Source organism: Conger conger, chromosome 16 (genome assembly GCF_963514075.1).
Source record: "Conger conger chromosome 16, fConCon1.1, whole genome shotgun sequence".
Classification (NCBI taxonomy): domain Eukaryota; kingdom Metazoa; phylum Chordata; class Actinopteri; order Anguilliformes; family Congridae; genus Conger; species Conger conger.
In genome coordinates, this window is record NC_083775.1 from 22,067,389 (window position 1) to 22,088,608 (window position 21,220).

Genomic DNA, 21,220 nt, shown 5'->3' on the forward strand with positions numbered 1-21,220 from the left:
CAATATTCCCATTCTGATACAGCGTACTACATATACTGCTTACTTTATGGCGTAAGCAGCTATGAACCGCACGTGACGTTTTACGCACATGCAGATTTGTATTTTTTTTTTTATCAGAAGGGACCTCTGGAGCACAGCATTTAATTGTCCTATAGGGGGCAGTAGGGAGACTTTAAACCTCAGTAACAGGGAAGGAGAGGAGAGTCGCAACTACTTGCTTGCATTAAATATATTTTTGGGTATAAAACGGTGTGTATCACGCTCTTGAACACAGTAGCCGTACAGTTTGCAACGCGCTTTTCGCGATTACACAGGTGTTACTTTTGTGTTCAAAAGTAATTTTCAGAGAAAGGAGAGTTCTTAGAAAAATAATTTATGAAGTTCTCAACTTTAGGTAGAAGTGAAAGCCAATGGACTTGGAGATTTTATCGGCATAATTTTGAAAGTACAATGTGTACATAAACTTGGAGTACAGGTAAGGTACGTGGAGCGTAATATTAAGCAGGATTCGTGTGTGTGTGTGAGTGAGAGAGTGTGTGAGAGTGAGTGAGCAAGCAACCAACCGTTTTTAAATGGTTGGTGATGAATGGTTGTAAAGCGAATGGGTTATTCGGCAGAAAATAAAATGCGATATTTAAGAACTCGTGCGATGAATCGGGTGCGTGAGATACATGCATTTTGAGATCTAGAGAGAGGATCGTAATTCTAACTAATGATTCTGATTAACATTTTCATTGCTCAAACCGTCTAAACGTAAAAAACGGTCGTGCACACAGATAAACCACTGGCGTTTGGGCAAAACCTTGGTCCCGAGTTTAGCGAGAACTGTGTTTACACGATTTCCAGACCAGAATGTTTTTTATCATTAACTTTCAATGTTGTGGAATTAAACAACGATGCAGTAAAATATCTCATTCAAAAGTGGAAAATAAATGCTATTGAAATCCTGGATCAAAATCACAGACTGACAACATTGTCTTTAAAATAGTTTCAGTACACTCTAAAGCAATAGTTCCGAAGGAACCTTGTGATTCAATAGAAGAACCATATCTAGTTAAAGGGTTCTTTGTCGGGCAAAATTATTTTTTGTAGAGGGGGTTTCACACTTCAAACTTGACGGAGGATTCTATAAAGAACTAAAATGGTTCCCTATGGAATGAAGTGTACATGGTTTGATATAGAAAGTACCTTTCTAGACTATGAAACAGTAGTTATAACCCTTAAAGGAATCTCAGGAATATAGCTTCTTATTAGCTTATTATCTAGTAGTTTCTTATTTTCTGTTGTTCTAGAACTTTCTGAGCCCACTACTCGCTTAATAACTGAATGCATTGTCTGTGACTTTCACCTTTATTAATACATTACAAACATGGAATGCAAATATGGATGTTCAAATATGAAATACAAGTGCTTTTGATATGTCTAAACAAGTGCATGTGCATTTGTTACTAAAGTTGTCCAAGTTAATACTGTTTGTATTTTGGCTGGTATAACTGTCTATGGAAAGTGAATAATAGGCTATTTTCTCTACACATCCACCCCATCTCTATCCATGTCACCACCCAGTTTGGGAATCACTGCTATTCACTATAGCTATTAGGAAACTGGTCTTATTACTTAAAGGTTGTAGGCACCATTGAGCAAGGTATGTAGCCTAAACGAGTTTTATATCATTATTCACTATCTCCCTTTCTCAGAGGGAGATGACGTTACTCAAAGGGACATGGCTAACATTATGTCGTATACAGCCCATTTATAGCACTATAAATGGGTTGTACACTACATAAAGTTATGTAGCTACATAGTTAGCTGTGTCCCTTTGGGTAATGACATCTGCAAAGTATGAAATGTAAATGCCCCTCATAGGTTGGGGAAGTGAATATTGAGCAGTTCCTAGAAAAGGTGCCTGCTTGACTGCTTTCACACAGGTTGTTTGGCCCTTCTGTTCTTTGTGGTTTCAGACTGAACAGGGCGTTCCATCAGCAGCCAGTCACCCTGATCCTGAGCCTGCAGGTTCCAGAATTCTCCCCCCTTCCTCGGCCCTGAGAGCGACCATGTTGGTGAAGGAGTACCGTATCTGCATGCCACTGACCGTGGAGGAGGTAAGCCTGCGGAGGAAGCGGCACGCCCGGTGTGTAGATGCACCAGCCTTTCCAGGTTCTGCTAGATGCTTCTGCTTCTGCTTCTGCTTCTGCTAGGGCGGCCTGTAGCGTAGTGGTTAAGGTAAATGACTGGGACACACAAGGTCGGTGGTTCTAATCCCGGTGTAGCCAAAATAAGATCTGTACAGCCGTTGGGCCCTTGAGCAAGGCCCTTAACCCTGCATTGCTCCAGGGGAGGATTGTCTCCTGCTTAGTCTAATCAACTGTACGTCGCTCTGGATAAGAGCGTCTGCCAAATGCCAATAATGTAATGTAATGTAGATGCAGGTGAGCATCTACAGTGGAAGCCCCCTGCTGGTGGTGGAATCGGCTCAGTGCTCTTGTCCTGCTTAACTCTTTGAAGAGTAGGTTCTTTTGGAATATTTGTTCAAAATTCATCTTCTAGAGCTCCACTGTTTTCAGTTAGCAGTAGTGATTCTTACATCAGTATTCTAGAACTCGTTTGCTCTCAATTTCCAGTAGTGGTTTTACATCATTAGAATGTTCAATTCAGGACATTCTACTGTAATCACATATGTGATCACTAAAGGGTTCATTGAACCTACTGTTGATCAGAGAGGGTGTTGACCAGCATGGCATGCCCAATACACTGCGCTCCGTTCAGTCTGGGCAGCTGTGGTCAGACAACACCATCTGCTACCAGTTGTGCATTCCTCTGGTGCGGCAAACATGTCCGCTCTGCCAGTGGACTGCGGCATGCACATTTTGGGGGATGCACACATGCACCTATACAGTAACTTCATTGACTTCATCAATGTCTTCTGAGTAGACAGAAGGCATTGATATTGCAGCAATGGTTGAAAAATCTGGATAAAAAAATGACTTATACAGAATGTCGGGTTATACAAAGGCAATTATTTTATGCAGCTGGCTGCTGTGCTGCGTTATGATGAAGGTACATGCCGGCATGCCGCAGCAGACGTGTTGAAAGCAGAGGTAGGCAGCAGACGTTTGTGAAAGCGTATGGATGAATGAATGCTGCGTTCTGCAGTCAGAGCGGGCGTGTTAAACCTGGCTCAGCTGTGCGTGTGCTAAATGCCTGCGTGGGTCTCTGTGTGCGTGCTCAGCTCTGATGAGGCTAATTATGCCCAGGTCAAATATGTCTGGGATTAATAGGAGCTTAATTTTATTCCTGACCTCAGTGTGATGGTCTGATCCTTGCTGAGTAGTGCATGCGTGTGTCTTTTTTTTTTTTTTTTGCAGTAATTCTTTCATGAATCCTTGTCAGCAGTGGAGTTTTAAGGTAAAATGTGAAATCTGTTATTCTATGAGAGAGCAAGAGAAAGAGAGAGATATTGCCGTGGAAGCAGAATAGGTCCTATTGCAGGGACCTATTCGTAATTTTTTCTCTCTCACAAACGCATACACACGCAAACCAATGATAATCGGTGGACGACAACACCGGGGCCTGTTACCATACCGATGTTGAGAGCCTCTCAGTCGATTGGCTCGTGTGTTTTCCAGTGATCTGCCCTTTGGCCTCCCTAGTTTCACACGCTATCTGTTTCTCTGCGCCAGACTGGGATTCTGCGTTTCCGCTTTTGAGCCGTGTCCCATTTTACAGCCCCTCAGGGAGGCGGGAATGCCGATGTTGGAATCAGTTGTCATGGTGCCACGGTGCCTTCCTGGAAATGAACGGCTTTGAATCATGCCTCCCTGGCCCTGGTATTTTCCTTCAGGGAAACTAGAACTTGTGGGACTGTGGAACAATAGCTGTATTCTGCTACCACAAGACTTTGCTATTGCTTGCGTGTTTATGGAGCTGATATGATAAATATAACATATTTAATACGACATTTTTACATTGATATATTTTATATTTTGAATGAATTTGTTCCAATTTAGCTGCAACTCGATTGTCTGCGTTGTTGTTATGGGGGAAGTAAAGTGCATCAAAGAACAAAAGGGAATAAACTGGTTTTAAGTTTAAGTTGTTTCCTGAGGCAGAACCAGAACTGAAGCCCAGGTTTCTGAGAACGGTCCTCAACCTGGGCCCAGGCTCCTGGTCCGGACCTTTTAAAGCTACTGAGGGCTCTTCTGTGAGTTACTCAAATAAAGGGAAACCTTTTCTGTGGAACAGTCATATGGGAGCTGGTTTACGTTTGGTAGATGTGCAACGAGGCACGTAATTGTGGGGATTTGCTATCCAACACCCCTATTCAGCAGGTAAGGGGAGCTGCAGGTTCCAATTCCAGTAGAGCAGCTGTTGCACTTAAAGGTACTTAAAATTGGATAATTACATGTCTACGTGTTTAAATTACTATTCTATCAAATGAGAGCTGTGAAATTAACCCCTGGATAAAAAATGAAAGCAAATTATCTTTAAATAAGGAAAACAATATATTACCAGAGTTATATATGATATATTGGTATTGGCCGATATTGTTAAAATGAAAAGGCCTTACTTGCTGCGTACACATGCGGGTTCATGCGCACTAACCTCACATACATTTCCACAGTTTAGGCTCAACAGACTCTTCAATAGATGTGTAGTTACTTCTGTCTTTTACGGGTTTGTGTCTGTGGTATAGGCTGTCATTGTAAATAAGATTCTGATCTTAACTGACCTACCTAGCAAAATAAAGGTGAATGCTCAATGCCTCTTCTTTAGTGAGAGTGTGCTAGAGTTTGTTGGGCGTGGGGTCCGTGCACGGGCCCTCCAGGAGCTGCATGATGAGGCAGGGGCATCAGGGCAGATCCCCCCCACATTTGGAGCAAAGCTTTCTTGTTTCACCAGTGGAGAGCAAGTTAGCAGTAATGATTTGTTTCTCTGGTTAGTTTAGGTAGAAGAATAATTGTGCTCACTCACAATCTGGTTCCGCCTTCTACTCCATTGTGAATAAATGTGTTCTGAGGTGGGTAGAGTTGGTGTGTCCATCTCATTTGCATAAAGTATGCTTTAACCAATCAGGTGCAGGCAGCGTTCTGTGTGGTATTGATCTATAACAGCTGGCTTTCTGACTTTCAAAATAGCACTAATAAGACAAATGGACAAATAAATGGACAAATACTTTGGCATCAACAATTTTTTTTATCGATATCTTGATGAACATCTATATAGGTACCCAGAAAAGGGTACACTGACATCACGATTGGGGCGGGGCCAGTGGACTGCAGAAAGCATTTTACAAACTTTATAGACAGCAGAACATGCTTTTCTACCTGTTTTTTATGCTAAAATGATATTTCTTAAATGTTGAAATAATGGTATGATTAAAGTAGGCATATGTTTACAGCTATAAACAGTGATTGTAATTGTGTAAGAGTGTAATTACCCTTTAAATACGGGTTTCTTGGAAAATTGCTTAATGTTCACTGAATTCTTAATGATCTGTCACCTGAAATTGCCCGGGTGCCCTAGTGTAGGGTAAATATACACGAGATGGAATGTTTTGGAAAACCCCTTGTAATATAGCACTGTGGGAAATGTTCCATCAAGGATTGAATTTCACTGTGGCTGATGAAATGATATCCTGGAGTTAAGGTACTGGCAGTGATTATTTCCTGGTTGGCAAAGAGCGGGTTATCTTTTGGTCACTCGCTCCCGCGCTGTTCCCGTCTGAATTTGCACTTTCACGCGGCTGAATTTGGCCGTCTGGCTGCCTTGCGTTTTTCCAGGGTGACCGCAGGATCGTTTTGCAGCCGGACTCTCCAATTGAGGCCCTCAGAGTGTTCATAACCAATCAGGGTACAGCCAAATTGGGTACACACCCCTACGGTTGCATCTCTGGATTGCAAAAGAAGAGAGGAAGGACGTTCTGCTAAGATTATCGGCTGCCTTTTTATGGACAGGCTTCCCCCCCCCCCTTCCTTGTGGTCCATTCCCTTTGCTTCAGTTTCTGGGTTACAATGTTTTTGACCTTTTTTTTGGTTTTCTTCCTAATTGAGAATTGCTGTTTGTGCCCCTAGATTTACCATGGTGCCACCTGCACGTCTGATGTGAATGTCTCCACTAATGCTCTTCGCTGTAACTTACTGTGACTGGTGCACTGTGCAGTCCACTGACTACTACAGGAGAGCTAGCACTGATCAGACTAGAGCGGTTTCACTAACTGCACCATTTTGGAAACATCATTATGATATGAGAAAGTAAATACGTTGAGCCTTGACTGTGAACATATGTTCAATATGGGAAACTAGTGTTGAGTATTAGGCCCTAAAAATAGATAAATAATCTTTTGGGGGGGATGTTGAATTTTCCTTACTCCTACCTTGCAATGGAAGTAGCAGAGCAGGTTTAGTATGCATCATATTGCACCAGATATCTCATTTTCATTCTGCAGTTCCTCTGAGTTTTTAAGTGAGTTTCTGAATTACATGTCGCAAGTGTTTGAAACACATTTTGGAGTCTTCGCTGTTCCTTTATGCAATTATATCCAGTGTCACTAAATCTTTTGTGAATATTATTAGTTCTATGAACAGTGATGTCTGGAATATGATCCTTCAGCGTTAGAGATCAAACCATTACAATAGCTGGGCACAAAGGGAGAAAAAAAAAAAGACAGGTTATGGTAATGGCAGTAGAATGTTTTTGAGTTAATATCCGCACTGATGTTCCATAATAAGTTCAGTTCAGCATGCATTCACAAAAAGGGAAGTTCATTCACACACTGGCAGACCTTTGTATCCCAAATAATATCTGTCTTATTCATAACTCTCCGCCACCATTCAGGTGTGCGTCATAACCTGTTCTTTTGTCACATCATAGTCATATTGTATTCATTTTCTGTCTGCTGTAGAATTTTAAAAAAAATGGCACATGTAAATTTGGGGATTGGGGGTCTGGGTTTGAAACTCACAAGGCAAAGCCTTATATTTAAACGTACACAAGTGTACCCAATGTTAACAGTTAAAAATAACCTCTTTAAAGTGTGTTTAGACCCATTAAATGGGCCTTATATACAGTGTACAGATAGGAGATCACTGTCAGTAAACCTGAGAACAGCTGACAAATGGCCTGAAACCAAAACTGCGTTCATCAATCATGTCAAATCCACTTTGTGTCCACAATTGACACTGCAACATCATTTTATCACACCTCACATTGCATGTGTCATCTTTTAAATAATTTGTCATATTCGTTCAGCAGCAGTGTTAAGCCTTTCCAACATTGCTCTAAACTAATCGTTTTTTTTCACTCAATTATGTTATTACCTCCACATAACAATGCTATTTCACTTGTGGATTAGTTTTACATTGTACAACCAGCCAACTGGTTAAGGTACATGACTAGGCTGGGACCCGCAAGGATGGTGGTTTGATTCCCTTAACCCCACATTGCTCCAGGGGGGATTGTCTCTTGCTTAGTCTAATCAACTGCGAGTCACTTTGGATAAAATGTTTGCTAAATAACTAATGTAAAATATTTCCTTGGAAAATATGTAAAATGCCAGATTGTGTTGGATTCATGAGGTCCTCCTTTCCCACCCCGACATTTCAGAGTCCTCTTGTTTACACCACAACATGTTTATTTCATGCTGCGGGTTCCCCTCACACAGTTTGATGTTTGGATTTCATGGCATATCCATTTCAGTATGTATGTCGTATGTATTTTTAGCCCTTGACAGAGGAGTTGGAAACTCTCTCGGTTTCCCTAGAGAGACATGGTACATAAATATATCCAACTGGCCTCCTGTTTGTTTCCATTGGACATCCCTATAAAGCAGTGATGTGTACGATGTGTGTACGTGTGCCTATAGCTGTGTGAATGCGTTTGGCATACGGTGCCTGTAGGTAATCGTGTGTCCTAGCATGCGGCCGTTACTAACTCCCCGGCTGAGGATGGTTTTGACCTCTGACCTTTTCTCTCCAGTACAGGATAGGCCAGCTGTACACCATCTGCAAGCACAGCCACGAGGTGAGCGACAAAGGGGAGGGGGTGGAGGTGGTGAGGAACGAGAGGCACACGGACCCCGTACACGGACAGGGCCAGCTGACGGAGAAGAGGGTTCACCTGTCCAGGTGAGAGCCATCCTGGCACGGTGGGCTCATTCCATCACTTACTTTTCTCCTAGTTTCTTCTTCTTGCTCTTTCTTTCTGCTCCTAACTCCACCCATCGTGAGAGGCAAGAGAAAGAGGCAAGAAAACGAAGTGAAGATGTGAATTAGGTGAATAGAATGTCCTTTCGAAATGTCAGTTCGAAGCCACGTCAGTTACAGACTTGGCAGATGCGGAGAGGTGGATCCACAGGTCAATCATTTGTACAGGCAAAGGATGCGCTGATGTTTCCTTCCTCAAAGGACAGGTTTGGAGTTCCTAACTTCTCATTCTACCTCCTAGAAGGAGCATTTAACGGGTTGGAATGTCCTTAAAGATGGGGAACCTCAATCGATTTCTGTGTCAGGAGCAAGAAAAAGAAAAAAGAGCAGAAAAAGGAGCGATTGGAATGAGCCCAATTCCTGTGCATTCACACCGAACTCAGCAGCGCTCTCCATAAAGCATTCACTAAAGACATTATGCATAATCATGTCCTGGTTACATTTTTATGATGACCCAAACCAATACTTAAACAGACAATGCACAGCTTTGAAGAACAAATTAATTAATTATTGCCACTTAAGCATGCATGTACTTTGGTGTGTTATTTGTTGTATACATACACATACATACATACACACACAAAATGTGCATAGTATTGAACAGATAACCCATCCATTGATGTGTTTTGTAATGTGTGTGGTATATTACAGTACAGTAAATGATGTTTTCTTTGTAAGTGAACACAAGAGGACTTTAAACGCATCAAGGCCCGTGTCTCTTTCGGCTGAGTGGTAATAGGTGTTTGGTGTTGCGGTTCTCATTCTTTGAAATGGTTCTCATTGCCATTTTACATTAGCTGTGCAGCTCGCAGACCTGGAGGCCTTTGATAGGGATCATTGTTGAGGAAAATGACAGTAAATTTCCCCTGCACATCATATCCATCTGTTTATTGTGATTTTCTCCTTTATAAAAGCAGCTGTAATACCCACGTGGACCGTGGTGTAAGGAAACGGTGAGAATAACATAGGGTGCCGGATTGTTGTTGTTTTTTGGTGCCGTTCTTCAGGGCTATGCACGTTTGCTTCGGTCACGTGTACTGTTTGGGCCCGTCTGTTTTGTTCTGGGAAACACAAAGGACCAAATGTGCACATTTTGAATGAATCAATCAGAATAAGCATTTATTGGGTTTATATATTGTCTTTCATAATTTTCATAATTTTCATAAGAGTGGGTGGAAGCTCATCTTAACCAACAGCAACTGCCTGTTTTATTTTATTCAGCAACAGGTCATTGGCATTGACATGTTTCATTCACAACACATTTAATTACTTTTTCAATTGGTTTTACGAATACTATATTTTATCCTATATATATACAGACAGAGCTACACTCCTGAGGCTTATCAGGGGGGTTTATATAGCTTTTCTGATACAAGTTAATAAAAGGTTTCTGTCTCCTCAGCCTTATGAATCTTATATCTGAAGGGCCTTCAGCTCTCATCCTCTCTTGTTTGGAAAATTCTCTCAACGATTCAAATGTTCTTATATTGATAACATACTATCTTCAAACCCTGTTATATACATGTGTATTGACACGAATGGCCATATTAGGCTTTGATGTTTCATTACTCTGAAACATCTTCAGCTCTTTGAAGCCATTAGTACATTTCAGCTCAAACGGATAATGCATTTGCGAGCACTGTGGGAGACTCAAACAAACCAAACCGTCTTTTACCTCCGAGGAATTCAAGGCTGACCGCTCGCATCTCTTCATTTCAGTCTGAGGCTTCCAGTTGTCCTGGGCTTTGCTGACTGAACCCTTCACTTCATTTGCAGTATTAATATTTTGCATTCTGCGGATTCTGTTGCCAGGCAACCCGTCACGGTGTGAACTTGCGCTTCACTTCTAACAAGCAAAAAAATCTCTGAGCAGGAATCTATTTTTATCCTCCTTACTATTTGAGCCACAATTCTAAACGTGTTCTTAATACTTAGCTGAGGGCTACCTCTTGCGATGTTCCTTGAAAGAGGAGTGGGTGATGTTGGAGGGGGTAGGGGTGGAGATTGGGGGTAGGAGAGGCCAGAGGTTAAGGACAGGTTGTGTGGGATGGCTAGAGACCGGAGGTGAATGGGGCTTGGGGATGAAACTGCTTGGTTAAATCTTCTTGCATCTACTTCCAAAAGTCCTGCAGTGATATTAGGAAGTATTTTTTCCACACAGAGTGGTCGCTGTGTGGAATAGCTAGCCAGGACATGTAGTGGAGGCAGAAACACTGGGGGTTTTCAAGACCAGGCTTGATACAGTGCTAGATACAATTTATTATGACTATTTTAGGCAAACTATGCAGTAGGTACACTTCAGTGGAAGGAAGAGGCGAGCATTGCTGGGCTGAATGGCCTGTCCTGACTATTATGTTATCTTCTGTTATATATTTTGTTCAGTTAGACATGGTTGCTTTGATCCTGTGTTATCTGCTAATTTTTGAGATGGAGAATGCAAACCCAGTACTAATGAAGGGTATGTCAGCTGCTGAACTGATAATATCGTACAGCCTCATAGATGAGAGATGAGAGCCAACTTACCCTGAAAGTCACCTCAAAGTTCATCAGTATTAGCCAATTGGCTAGTTTTCAACTGTAGTCCCTGGACGAGAGGGAAGAGGCCATTAAGAATGGACAAAAGACTTTTGTTTGTTAAATCATTTTAATTTGGCTACGCTCATTTTACAACAATAAACCTTGAATAAAAAAACAGCTCAAGCAAGGTTTTGAAACAGCTGGTAGCTGGTATTTCAAGCTGGTCATAGCTCGATTTTACACCAGGACTAAGCCTTAATCAAACCAGTGTTCTTCAGGATGCCATAAGAACATTCAGAAGTGAGCCATCTGATTATAGTTGTGAATGGTCATACTCAGACATTCCCTGTTGGTTCCTCCTTGTCATGTCATGGATGGAGGTCAGAAAACGGCTTCTGCTCTTTGTGTTAGGGGCCAGCCAGGTGCATCCTGGGAGGAAGGTGTAGGCCAAAGTGGTTTTTCTGAAAGGGCACAGTATTTAAAGTTCCAATGTTCTTTCTCCACCCTTCCCCCCCCTCCTTCCATTGTCAGCAGTGACTCACCAGCCCTGGAACTTTCCGAAGCACTCCAGCAGACTTCTCTGAGCTTTCGTAGCAGCAGTCGAGGTTGCTATGAAAGGAGAGAAATAATAACAGTCGCAATTCAGAACTTTCACAATCGCACAGTCACGATCGGTCTGGCAATAAAGAAGATGCCTCTGCGTCAGTTATTCACTCACACTTTTGCCTTTCAGCAAGTGGCCATTTTAAAGATGGGAGTAGGCTTGTCCTTCACAGTGCCTGTACATCATCAGAAGTTCAAAGACTCTGAAAGAGAAGGACTGCACATTGTACTGTACTGTATGTAAATCCTGCATTTAAAACCAGTGTCTTGGTGCACTGAGCATACCGTTTAGCTTTAAAAAATACAGAGACTCTGAACAAATCTTAAAGTTGTGCAGAATGGTTCTGGGAAAAACTCCCAATGCCATTGAAGGGCATTATACTTGGTGTGGCCAACCAAACCCTTTCACTGGGGTACAGATTCACATAGTTACAGACTACCCATTGACTAGAGAGCACTTTAAAAGAATCCCATCACCTCATTAGATGCTGATTGCTCAGTAGTACATTTTAAGGTGAACAGTTTTTCAATAAAAGAACACCAGAAACATTGTTCTGGATAGAGGTGGAAAATCCTGGTTTTCAGATCACCTGGATTTGCACACTTCATAGGTCGGAGGAAACGCATTACTTTTACTTTCTGGCCTCTGGACTTTTCACCTCTGGTTGTGGAACATAGTGGAAATCATAATAAAAGTCTGTATTGAAAAGAAACGTTCCCTCTGTTCATTTTGCAGTAAGCTGCCAGGCTGGGCTCGTGCCGTCGTACCTCATATTTTTTACATCACGGAGAAGTCTTGGAATTACTATCCTTACACAGTAACCGGTGAGCTGAGCATTGTACCTGTCTGTGCTGCTGTGCTGTCTTCTTGGCATTTTGCTTCTTGTAATGTTATTTTTCTTCAAGGACAATTAAGATGACATAAATTGCATGACCTTTCCAAATGTGGAATCATGTAGCCAGTGTATGAGTGTATGTGTCTAAAATAAATTCGTTGTTGGCTTTATCTTAAGCAGTGGCTCCAGTTGGGGAATGTTAATTTTTTAAGTTGTAAGTGTTGAATTTCATTGGCCTGTGATGCATAAAACATTCTCTGCTTTCCATGCACTGTTCCTTGGACCATAACCAGAATACACAGTAAGTTGGCCTGCATTCCATTATTGTACTATTATGCAGCAGAAGAAATTATGGAAGTGAAGTCAAAGCATAAGGTTGTTGTGAATGTAAAATGCACTAGGGAACTACAAATCCCATCCAGCAACATGTTGAACATGTCAAAGTGCTTTATTTATTTCAAATAACCCTTCCATTTTAAATGCACATAGTCTTCACACACTTTGAGGTTGCAGTTCCTTGGAAGTGCGTAAATGTCAGGAGAACAATTGCATTTCCAAGAAAAAAAAGGGTCGATTTAAAAGCCTATTGTGTGTTTCGTAGGAGCACTTGCCTGAAAACATAGCTTGCGTTATAACAATGATCTATTTCTGTTTACAGTGCTCTTTTTTGCCAAAATTTACAATTCACATAGAAACAAAATACGAGGACAACTGTGGGATCAGTGAGAATGTAAGTCGAGAATTTTTTCATGGTAATCTTTTTGTAATATAAATTGCCAGAGCCTTCTAATGACAGTATTGACATTGCTGCGGACAGTAAATTTGCTGGGTATAATGTTGCTTTTCTTGCCTCTTAGATATTCAATGGGGACAAAAATGAAATGGATCAGGAAGTGGATTTCTTGGACATCGCCTTCGATGACGTGCCTGACCGACACTACAGAACCTCTGAGGTGCAGCATAGAGAGTGCCTCCCTGCAACACCATTCTGTCTTTCATCTACGCTACATCACATTAACACACAATGCTCTTCCAGAATGTTCCAAAGGTTCTCTGTCAGAGTCGTACCATCTTCACATAGTGGAGAAACACAGCAGAAACAACTACAGTATTAAGTCATAATCCAAAGTCTAAGTCTTTTAGATTTTGGTTTTAAGATAGAGATACTACTCTAGTCCGGAAGGGTTGTGTGTGTGCGCTTGTTTAGTTTTCCAACTAATTTCAACTAAAGATGAACTCACCAGCTGTATATTTAATACTGGTTAATTCAGAAAAATACATATCCAGTGTGCAGCTATATATTCAATAAATGCTTGGGCTAATGCTACTTTAATACTTAAGAGAAGAAGTTGGCGAAACGGAAGAGGTCAGGCCTTGTGTTATGGTTCAGGTTTTTATGGTTCTTCAGTGTGAAAACGGGGTCTTGGTCTCCTGCAGGATCCAAGGTGCTTCTCCTCTGCGAAAACGGGCCGGGGACCCCTGCAGAAGGGATGGAGGGAGAGCAGCAGGCCGGTCATGTGCTCCTACAAACAGGTGGCAGTCCAGTTCGAGGTGTGGGGTCTCCAGACCAGGGTGGAGCAGTTTGTGCACAAGGTAACGGTCATCAGGTTTTGAAAATGTGAATTTTATCATCTTATTTTCAGTCATCAAATTCTACTTTGTTATTAAATTAGATATTGTATGTCGCATTGTGGGAAGTGGATGGCATCTTGACACGCTTTGGCATTTAAATTGTCAAGATCAAGGTCAAGATTTCATAATGTGTGTACAGTGTACTGCATGCATGTGTGTGTGGGCATGATTTGTGCCCTCCTGTCTGACTGGAGAAAATGACATACAAATCATTTCTAAACATCTTATATATATATCCCAGCCGTACAGTGTGACCTGCACCCGTACACCGACTGTCCAAAAGCCTTGGTCTTCCTCCGTTCTGAGGCAAATTGGTCAGGCTCACAGTGACCGAAATTTTTTGAACAATTCGACAAAAAAAGCCACTGTATTATCAGTGCCCTTGCAGTGCCTAGCAAGTCTCCAGGAGAACAAATTGTTCATGGTGGAGCCATCAGGGCCTGGTGGGATGGCGATGAGGGAGTGTTAATCCATTCCTACACACAGGCAGCGCTGGAACAATTGGATTCCAGTCTGTAAGTAATGAGGGCAACCTCCCGGTCCCCCCCCCCCCAATATCGCCGCAGGTGCTTAACTTGGGCTCGTTCATTACACGCACTTTCCTCCTGATCTATCCTGGAAACAGCCGATTAAATAAATGAGTAAATAAATGAATAAATGCCGCCCTGCATCGTTCACATTAGGACGGCTGATTGATTTCCTTCCTCTCACGGCCCTTCTGCGGAGTGAGTGCAGCTCTACAGGCGGTTGGCTCTCAATTCTTAATGGCTTCTTATGATGCGTCACGCCGCCGATCCTCAGTGCGGTGATGCGGCCTTGGGTTTGGGCCTGTATTCAATAAGCATCTCTAAGTGTGGCCGCTGATCTAGGATCAGTTTTTTTATCCATACCCTAACCTTATCCAGTGTCAGAGAAAAGGCTGAACTGATTCTAGATCAGTACTCTCCCCTTGAGACGCTGTCTGAAAAAACCTTGCCCTGCTACCGCATCTTCGCAGTGTAAGACGGTAATTGTGACCGGCAGCCCTGCAGGTTTGCAGGTTTAACTGGGACAAAAGGTCTCAGTCAGCATGTTAGGTTTGTCCATCACAGCGCCCCAAAATGGACTCCTCAGCGGGGTGCCTGCAGTCCGCCTCCGCCAGCTACACATGGAGCATCCTCCTCAGATGCTCCGCTGATGAAAAGAAAGCAGCAGCTGCCAGCTCAGGGACACTGGCCATGTGCATCTGCGCTCTTCAGACTTGAAGAAAAGTCTTGAAACAGGATAAGGATAGTTGATGTTGTGTCATAAGATGATGTTCATTTACTCCAGAAGAAGAGCAGATTGGTTCTTCCTGTGCAACGTCCTACCACACAGAGTACAAGCAGCTGGCTGTTTGTTCATTGTCCACGGATTACACATGCGTTGCATCACTTGATAATAAACAAAACGCAAACTTGTTTTACCTAATATGGCACTGAATACCTCTTTGGTATAGACCATAGCTGCGATACAATCACCATTTTGATTGCATCTAAAATATATATTACTGTTAATTAAACCATTAACATTCATGGTAACAGTTTGTTAACTCTTGTATTTCATGTGCAATGCGGAGTTAGGCTTTTATTAATCTTCAATAAGGATTGCCCTATCTCCACTGTTGACAGCAAATAAAGCCCAGTGCTCTGTTTATGGCCCAATAAAACTCTCCTGGGATGAAATCCAGGACTCTCCCCTCTGGACCAAGCTTGGGGAAACACGAAAAGAAAACAAAAGGGGGAGAGCATCTTTAGTCACAATGTTGCCCCCTGCCTGTGGACCTGTGCACTGCAGGTCGATGATATGAGTGAGAGAGGGTCCTGCAGTAGAGAGGTTTATAATGATTAAAATGATGAGATGTCTTGAGGAGGGGGCACATTAAGGCACTAGGTTACTGAATTTCCCTTTCTCATGCTCAGGTCATCAGAGAAGTTCTGTTGGTGGGACACCGGCAGGCTTTCGCCTGGATGGATGAATGGTATGGTAAGTAGGCAGAGCTGACATCCTTGCGACCTGGTGTTGACTCCTCCCATATAAAGGCTGTATAAAGGCAGCATATAAAGGCAGCGGGTCCCTATAACACTCAGCCCAGGTCCCTCTTTTCATTCATTAGATTATATTTGGTGCATTTGTCTCACAGAATGCACCTTTGGACAGATTCATTTTTGATGATGTCTGTCAGTGCAGGTATAATAAAGGTTTCAGCATTTACAGACGGACTAAGGAAACGATTGAATAGAGCTGAGAAGCCAACTGTCCAATTACTTTTGGTCCCCTAAAATTACATTACATTATTGGCATTTGGCAGACACTCTTATCCAGAGCGGCGTACAGTTGATTAGACTAAGCAGGAGACAATCCGCCCCAGAGCAATGCAGGCTTAAGGGCCTTGCTCAAGGGCCCAACAGCTGTGCGGATGATATTGTGGCTACACCGTGATTAGAACCACCGACCTTGCGTGTCTCAGTCATTTACCTAAACCACTATGCTACAGGCCGCATAACCTTGTATAAAGCATGATGTGATTCCTACATGGATTGCCTGATATGGATGTAAATACCCTCAAATTAATGGTGACAGTCATAACCTATTCGTTGTTTAATTTAAAATCCAATGTGCTGGAGTACAAAGCCAAAAGAATTTAAGTTATTCCACTGTCTGTCTAACCATCTATGCATATACCTAATTATATTTCACGAAATTTGGAATGCCTGATGCCTCATGCTACGAAATTCACTGCGAGCTCAGACTAGGCAGCGTGTGCCTTTCTCCAGAGTACATGATGTCATCACGGCTTCTTTTCACGGCTTCCCAGGGTGACTCTGCAGATTATTGCCCGACACCCTGCAGGGCTGCCAGACACAGTCTGGCCCGGTCCAGATCCGATAATCAACCGTGAGCCCGTCCATGCACCAGAACAGTGGCTGAACAGAATGAGGCACCCCAGTTCATTATTAACTGCTCTCCGTTTCTCAACTGTGTCAGGCTCATTCGTTTGCCATCGATTGCCCAAAAACATCTCATGTGACACCCGCTGATATTCTTTGTTTTCCTGCACCGCAGAAGGGTTTATTCTCATGGTCTTGAATCATCGTCATTAGTTGTTGAGCGATGAGACGGATAGTAAACAGAGCTGGGTGAAATCTGTTGATTTGTGTCCGTGAGCTAAAATTACCCTCATTGTTTTCAGCAAAAGGGGGTGAGATAAATTACTGCGCTGACGATGTCTTGTCTCCTTTCAAGAGCGTTTTACTTGTGTTACTCTTCGCTCTATAAAATTGAGCGCCTTTCCCCCCCCCGCGAGTCTCACATTTTATGCTTTCGGGAATGTTTTCTTCCTTCTTCAAAGCTTGCCAAAAATGGTCTGCCACAAAATTAATGGTTTCAGCATTCGAAAAAGCGGCTAACTGCCCCTTGTCTACGGTCAAAAGGAAATGACGCTCAGCCTCCTATTTAACGAGAGGGGTGTCATCTGGAGGAGAGTGATTTACAGTAATGCGGCTCTTCGTGGAGCGATGAGCGCATCGCCCTCTGCAGCCGGAGCCGTGCGGAGATTGAGAGGGCATCTGCTACACGCAGAGCCCCCCAGCAGGCAACCTGGGAATGGGGCGGGAGGGTACAGTAGAAGCGCTAGCGCCATTTGACAGTAAAAGGGGAAAAAGAGTCAAGCATAATTTACTATGGTAAGCAAACCGCGAAAGTGATTTCGAAACGGTTTAGAAAATACAAATGGAAGCAAATGAGGCACTCATCAGAAATAATCATTTGCCTTTCAGAGCTGATTGGTGTAAATGTCAGTGGTGATTTTCAGTTCAGAAAATGAAATGGAAAACATGCCTAAATAAAAGGGACATGAACTATGTTCAAGTATTTCCTCTCTCTCTCTTCCTCTCTCAGTCTCAGTCTCCCTCTACCTCTCTCACTCTTTCCCCCTCACTCTCTCTCTTTCTCTCACTTTCTCACACTCTCTCCCTTTCTCTCACTCTTTTGCATTCTCACTCACTCTCCTCTCTCTCCCTCTCTCTCTTGCTTTTTCACTCACTCTCCTCTCTCTTGCTTTTTCACTCTCTCTCACTCTCTCTCTCGCTCTCTCTCTCTCGGGTGCGTCCCTCGTGGTCTCTGAATGAGGTTGTTTTCAGTGTGCTGAGGGCTGTTTGCAGGGCTGGACTGGGTCGAGTCTCATGATGTGGTTGGGTGATGTAGGTCAGGGTGGTTCGAAGTAGACCAGAGGTGAACAGCAGAGGGAACAGCTGGGATGTGCTGTGGTGTTGGGGAGTGGCGGGAACAGCTGTGGTGTTGGGGAGTGGAGGGAACAGCTGGGATGTGGTGTGGTGTTTGGGAGTGGAGGGAACAGTTGGGATGTGCTGTGATGTTGGGAAAGTAGAGGGAACAGCTGGGATGTGGTGTGGTGTTGGGGAGTGGCGGGAACAGCTGTGGTGTTGGGGAGTGGAGGGAACATTTGGGATGTGCTGTGGTGTTTGGGAGTGGAGGGAACAGCCGGGATTCACAGGGTTCAATAGAAAGTATATTAAAATAAATATGAAATTATTAAATATATATTAAATATTAAAATGTGCTGCAGTGTTGGGAACGTGATTTTACACTCACTTCAGCCTTTCTTTCTCTCACCATCCTGCCTCACTGGGACTCCAGCGATTGATGAGACTCAAATATCTGAATCTGTGTGCTCTTGCCGTGACTGTCATTATCTTTTGATTCTCTTAACTGTACTTCTGAGACTCCATTTTTAGGAAACGCCTAAAACCAAGTTTTATCCCGAATAATTAAAATGAAACAAAAAAATTCACTTGGGGACCCATATGTTGTATGTTTATATTTGTATTTTTTCTTTCCATAAAAAAAATATTTCACGTATCGTGTTGTCATCGCCTCTCTCTGTAGGAATGACCCTGGAAGATGTTCGCAAATTTGAGAACCAGATGCATTCAGCCACCAATCAGAAGCTGGGACACTACGAGTCTTAGCTGGCTGCAGGCCCCAACCCCACGCACCCACTGGAGTACCCCCGGGTATGTATTTGACCTTTCTTCATTCTCTTTTTGAAGGTAACCTCGATTTCAGGCTCTGAGTCAACAGCCTGCCACATTTAGCTGATGCTGCCATCTAGTGAAGAAGAATGGAATTGGAGTTGTTTATTATGTTTTATTTTTTACAGGTTAGGGGGTCCAAATGAAAATGAAAAAATATCCCTTTAAATATTTGTTTCCATATTTTATTTTGTACTTTCAGATACAATAAACCATATTTACACATCATTAGTGATATTGTCAATAGTGTAGACCTTTAGTGAGATACATGTGAACACATGAGTTTACTTTTTTTGAACTCACTTTTGAAAATAATTCAGATCATTCTGCCTGTACTCTCCCCTGCATAGGACAGATGGTGGTGAAAGAGTTTGAGAGAACGATCCAGACGGGCTGCAAGGGGAGAAGATGACCTTGACCCACAAAACCTCCTGCATAACCAATGGCAGCGCCCCAACCACACCTGTCAACTGAGTTCACCAATCCCCTCCCCTACCATTCCCCCACAACTGTTTCACAGCCATGCCTGTCCTGCGTTCGGGTGCCACTGCCCCCATCCAAAAACCCCCTCCTCATTTGTGTTTGTTTCTCCAGTATTTTTAATATTTCTCTGTTTATGGGTTTAATAAACATTTTGCAGCAGGTCTGCTTTTGCTCAGCATTATTTTATATGTACAATCATTAATCACTTCAAAATAGGGCCAACCGTGTCTCCACTTTTTCTCAAATGCATTTCAGTCTGCCATTTTTGCTAATGACCTATTAAGCACAAAAACTTGTCACCAATGTTTATTCTTTCATTAAATTCTGTTGTATTTTTTAAGACTGCAGACATGGGAAGTATCTTGTACAGGGGGTGTGTTGTTTGAAGCAGTTGAAATGTATAGCTTGGATCAGATGTATAATAAAAAATGATAAATGAAAGTGGTGAATGTCATGTATGCTGTTCTAATAAAATTTCAGGGTACTGCACTCTGTGACTTATGTGATCTTTCTCAGTTGTTTTACTGTCCCCGATGTCATTCACTGAAGATGTTTTGAGAAGACATGTCCTTATGAAGAGACTGCATCAACAGAGAACTGGCTACAATGGCCAAAGTATAATTTTGCCTTTATTGTAGGATTTAGAAATATATGTTGAGCTATATGCCATACGTATATTCTCCCAGTGACATTACAGTGGCATTTTGTTGTGAAAATAATTCGTGGCCCAGCTTGGATCTGCACTTCTAGTCGAAACCTGGAACTGAGTCTAGTGGGAGGGTTTTCATGTCAAGCCTGAACACTTGCTTGGGAAAAAAAAGTCCTGACAGCCTTAAGATTTGTTAGTGCTAGTTGACAGACATATGGTTTACTTTTGAGTTGATCAGGGTTGTAGTATGTTGTGGGTTTGTCTGCAATGTCATTGAATGTTTTGACACATTGGTGTTTTGTTTTGTCTTGAGCTCTGTTTCAAATCCCTTATTCCCTCAACCGTGGCTTGTCAGCAGTGTTTGGTGTGATATCTGTCTCCATTTCCACAAATCTGAGATAAACTTACATACATTGAATACTCTGCTGGAGAATACCAAGTGCCCTATTTTACGTGGTTTTATATGGTTTATGGTGGGTGAGCCCTGTGTCCAAGCCTGCACATTTTGTCTGTCATGAAGTATGCCGTTATATGCTTTTAACACATACCTCCCCTTGTCATTCACAAATGCAGTCATACTTTTAAGATCAATCTTAAAATCCAAATCAAATCATTCCTTGATTCTATCAGCAACTGATAATGTGTGGCAGTATGGTGTAAGAAAGCTTTCAGGTTTTTGTTTCAGGTGAGGATTTTTCTTCAATAAGAAATAGGGTCCCCACTGCAGCAGCATCTGTTTGCAAACAGAAATACCCTGATCATTTAAATTACATAATAAAGGTAATACAATATTTACAGATTTGCTAATATAGTCTGATTTGATCTTTATACACTACATAAAATGACCTCATTGGTTAACTTTGTTGCTTACATGTCATCTAGGCAAAAGCTTTGATTTCAATAAAGATACATGTTTGCTAGTCTTGTTGGTATATAGACTACATTTACTTATCCTTGTGTTTTCTTTGAAAGCCTAACTGACATTCAATTTATGACAGTCAAGGTTTATTTCTTGTTGAGCTGATATTATGAAAAGAGGACATGTCTATATGCCTTTGTATTATGTGATTTGTTTCGTAATTAGATTGTTATGAATTCAGAGTTGCCATTGATCAATAGTAGTGCAGAATTATCATAGATAAACTACAGTATGTAGTAAATACTTGGAGCAGGTATTGAGTTCTGGGTTCTGTTTGATCTGTATGGTCTCCACATCCCAGTATGCAGAGT

At 42.3% G+C, this 21,220-nt stretch overlaps 1 protein-coding gene across 5 annotated transcripts; it reads left to right on the forward strand.

Moving 5' to 3' along the window:
• The first annotated feature begins 165 nt into the window (after nucleotides 1-165).
• On the forward strand, nucleotides 166-19,830 carry LOC133113916 (cytoplasmic phosphatidylinositol transfer protein 1-like). 5 transcript variants are annotated; one of them, XM_061223064.1, is made up of 11 exons: nucleotides 183-314; nucleotides 395-475; nucleotides 1,962-2,102; nucleotides 7,975-8,123; nucleotides 12,058-12,146; nucleotides 12,850-12,887; nucleotides 13,015-13,110; nucleotides 13,595-13,750; nucleotides 15,730-15,793; nucleotides 18,713-18,840; nucleotides 19,209-19,830. In XM_061223064.1, the coding sequence occupies exons 3-10, from the start codon at nucleotides 2,055-2,057 to the stop codon at nucleotides 18,793-18,795; spliced, it is 723 nt and encodes a 240-aa protein (XP_061079048.1). In that variant the 5' UTR covers nucleotides 183-314; nucleotides 395-475; nucleotides 1,962-2,054; the 3' UTR covers nucleotides 18,796-18,840; nucleotides 19,209-19,830. The 5 variants fall into 5 exon arrangements, with proteins under 5 accessions (XP_061079047.1, XP_061079046.1, XP_061079048.1 ...); XM_061223065.1 differs by having other exon boundaries at nucleotides 190-249; XM_061223063.1 differs by having other exon boundaries at nucleotides 166-480.
• The last annotated feature ends 1,390 nt before the right edge of the window (nucleotides 19,831-21,220 follow it).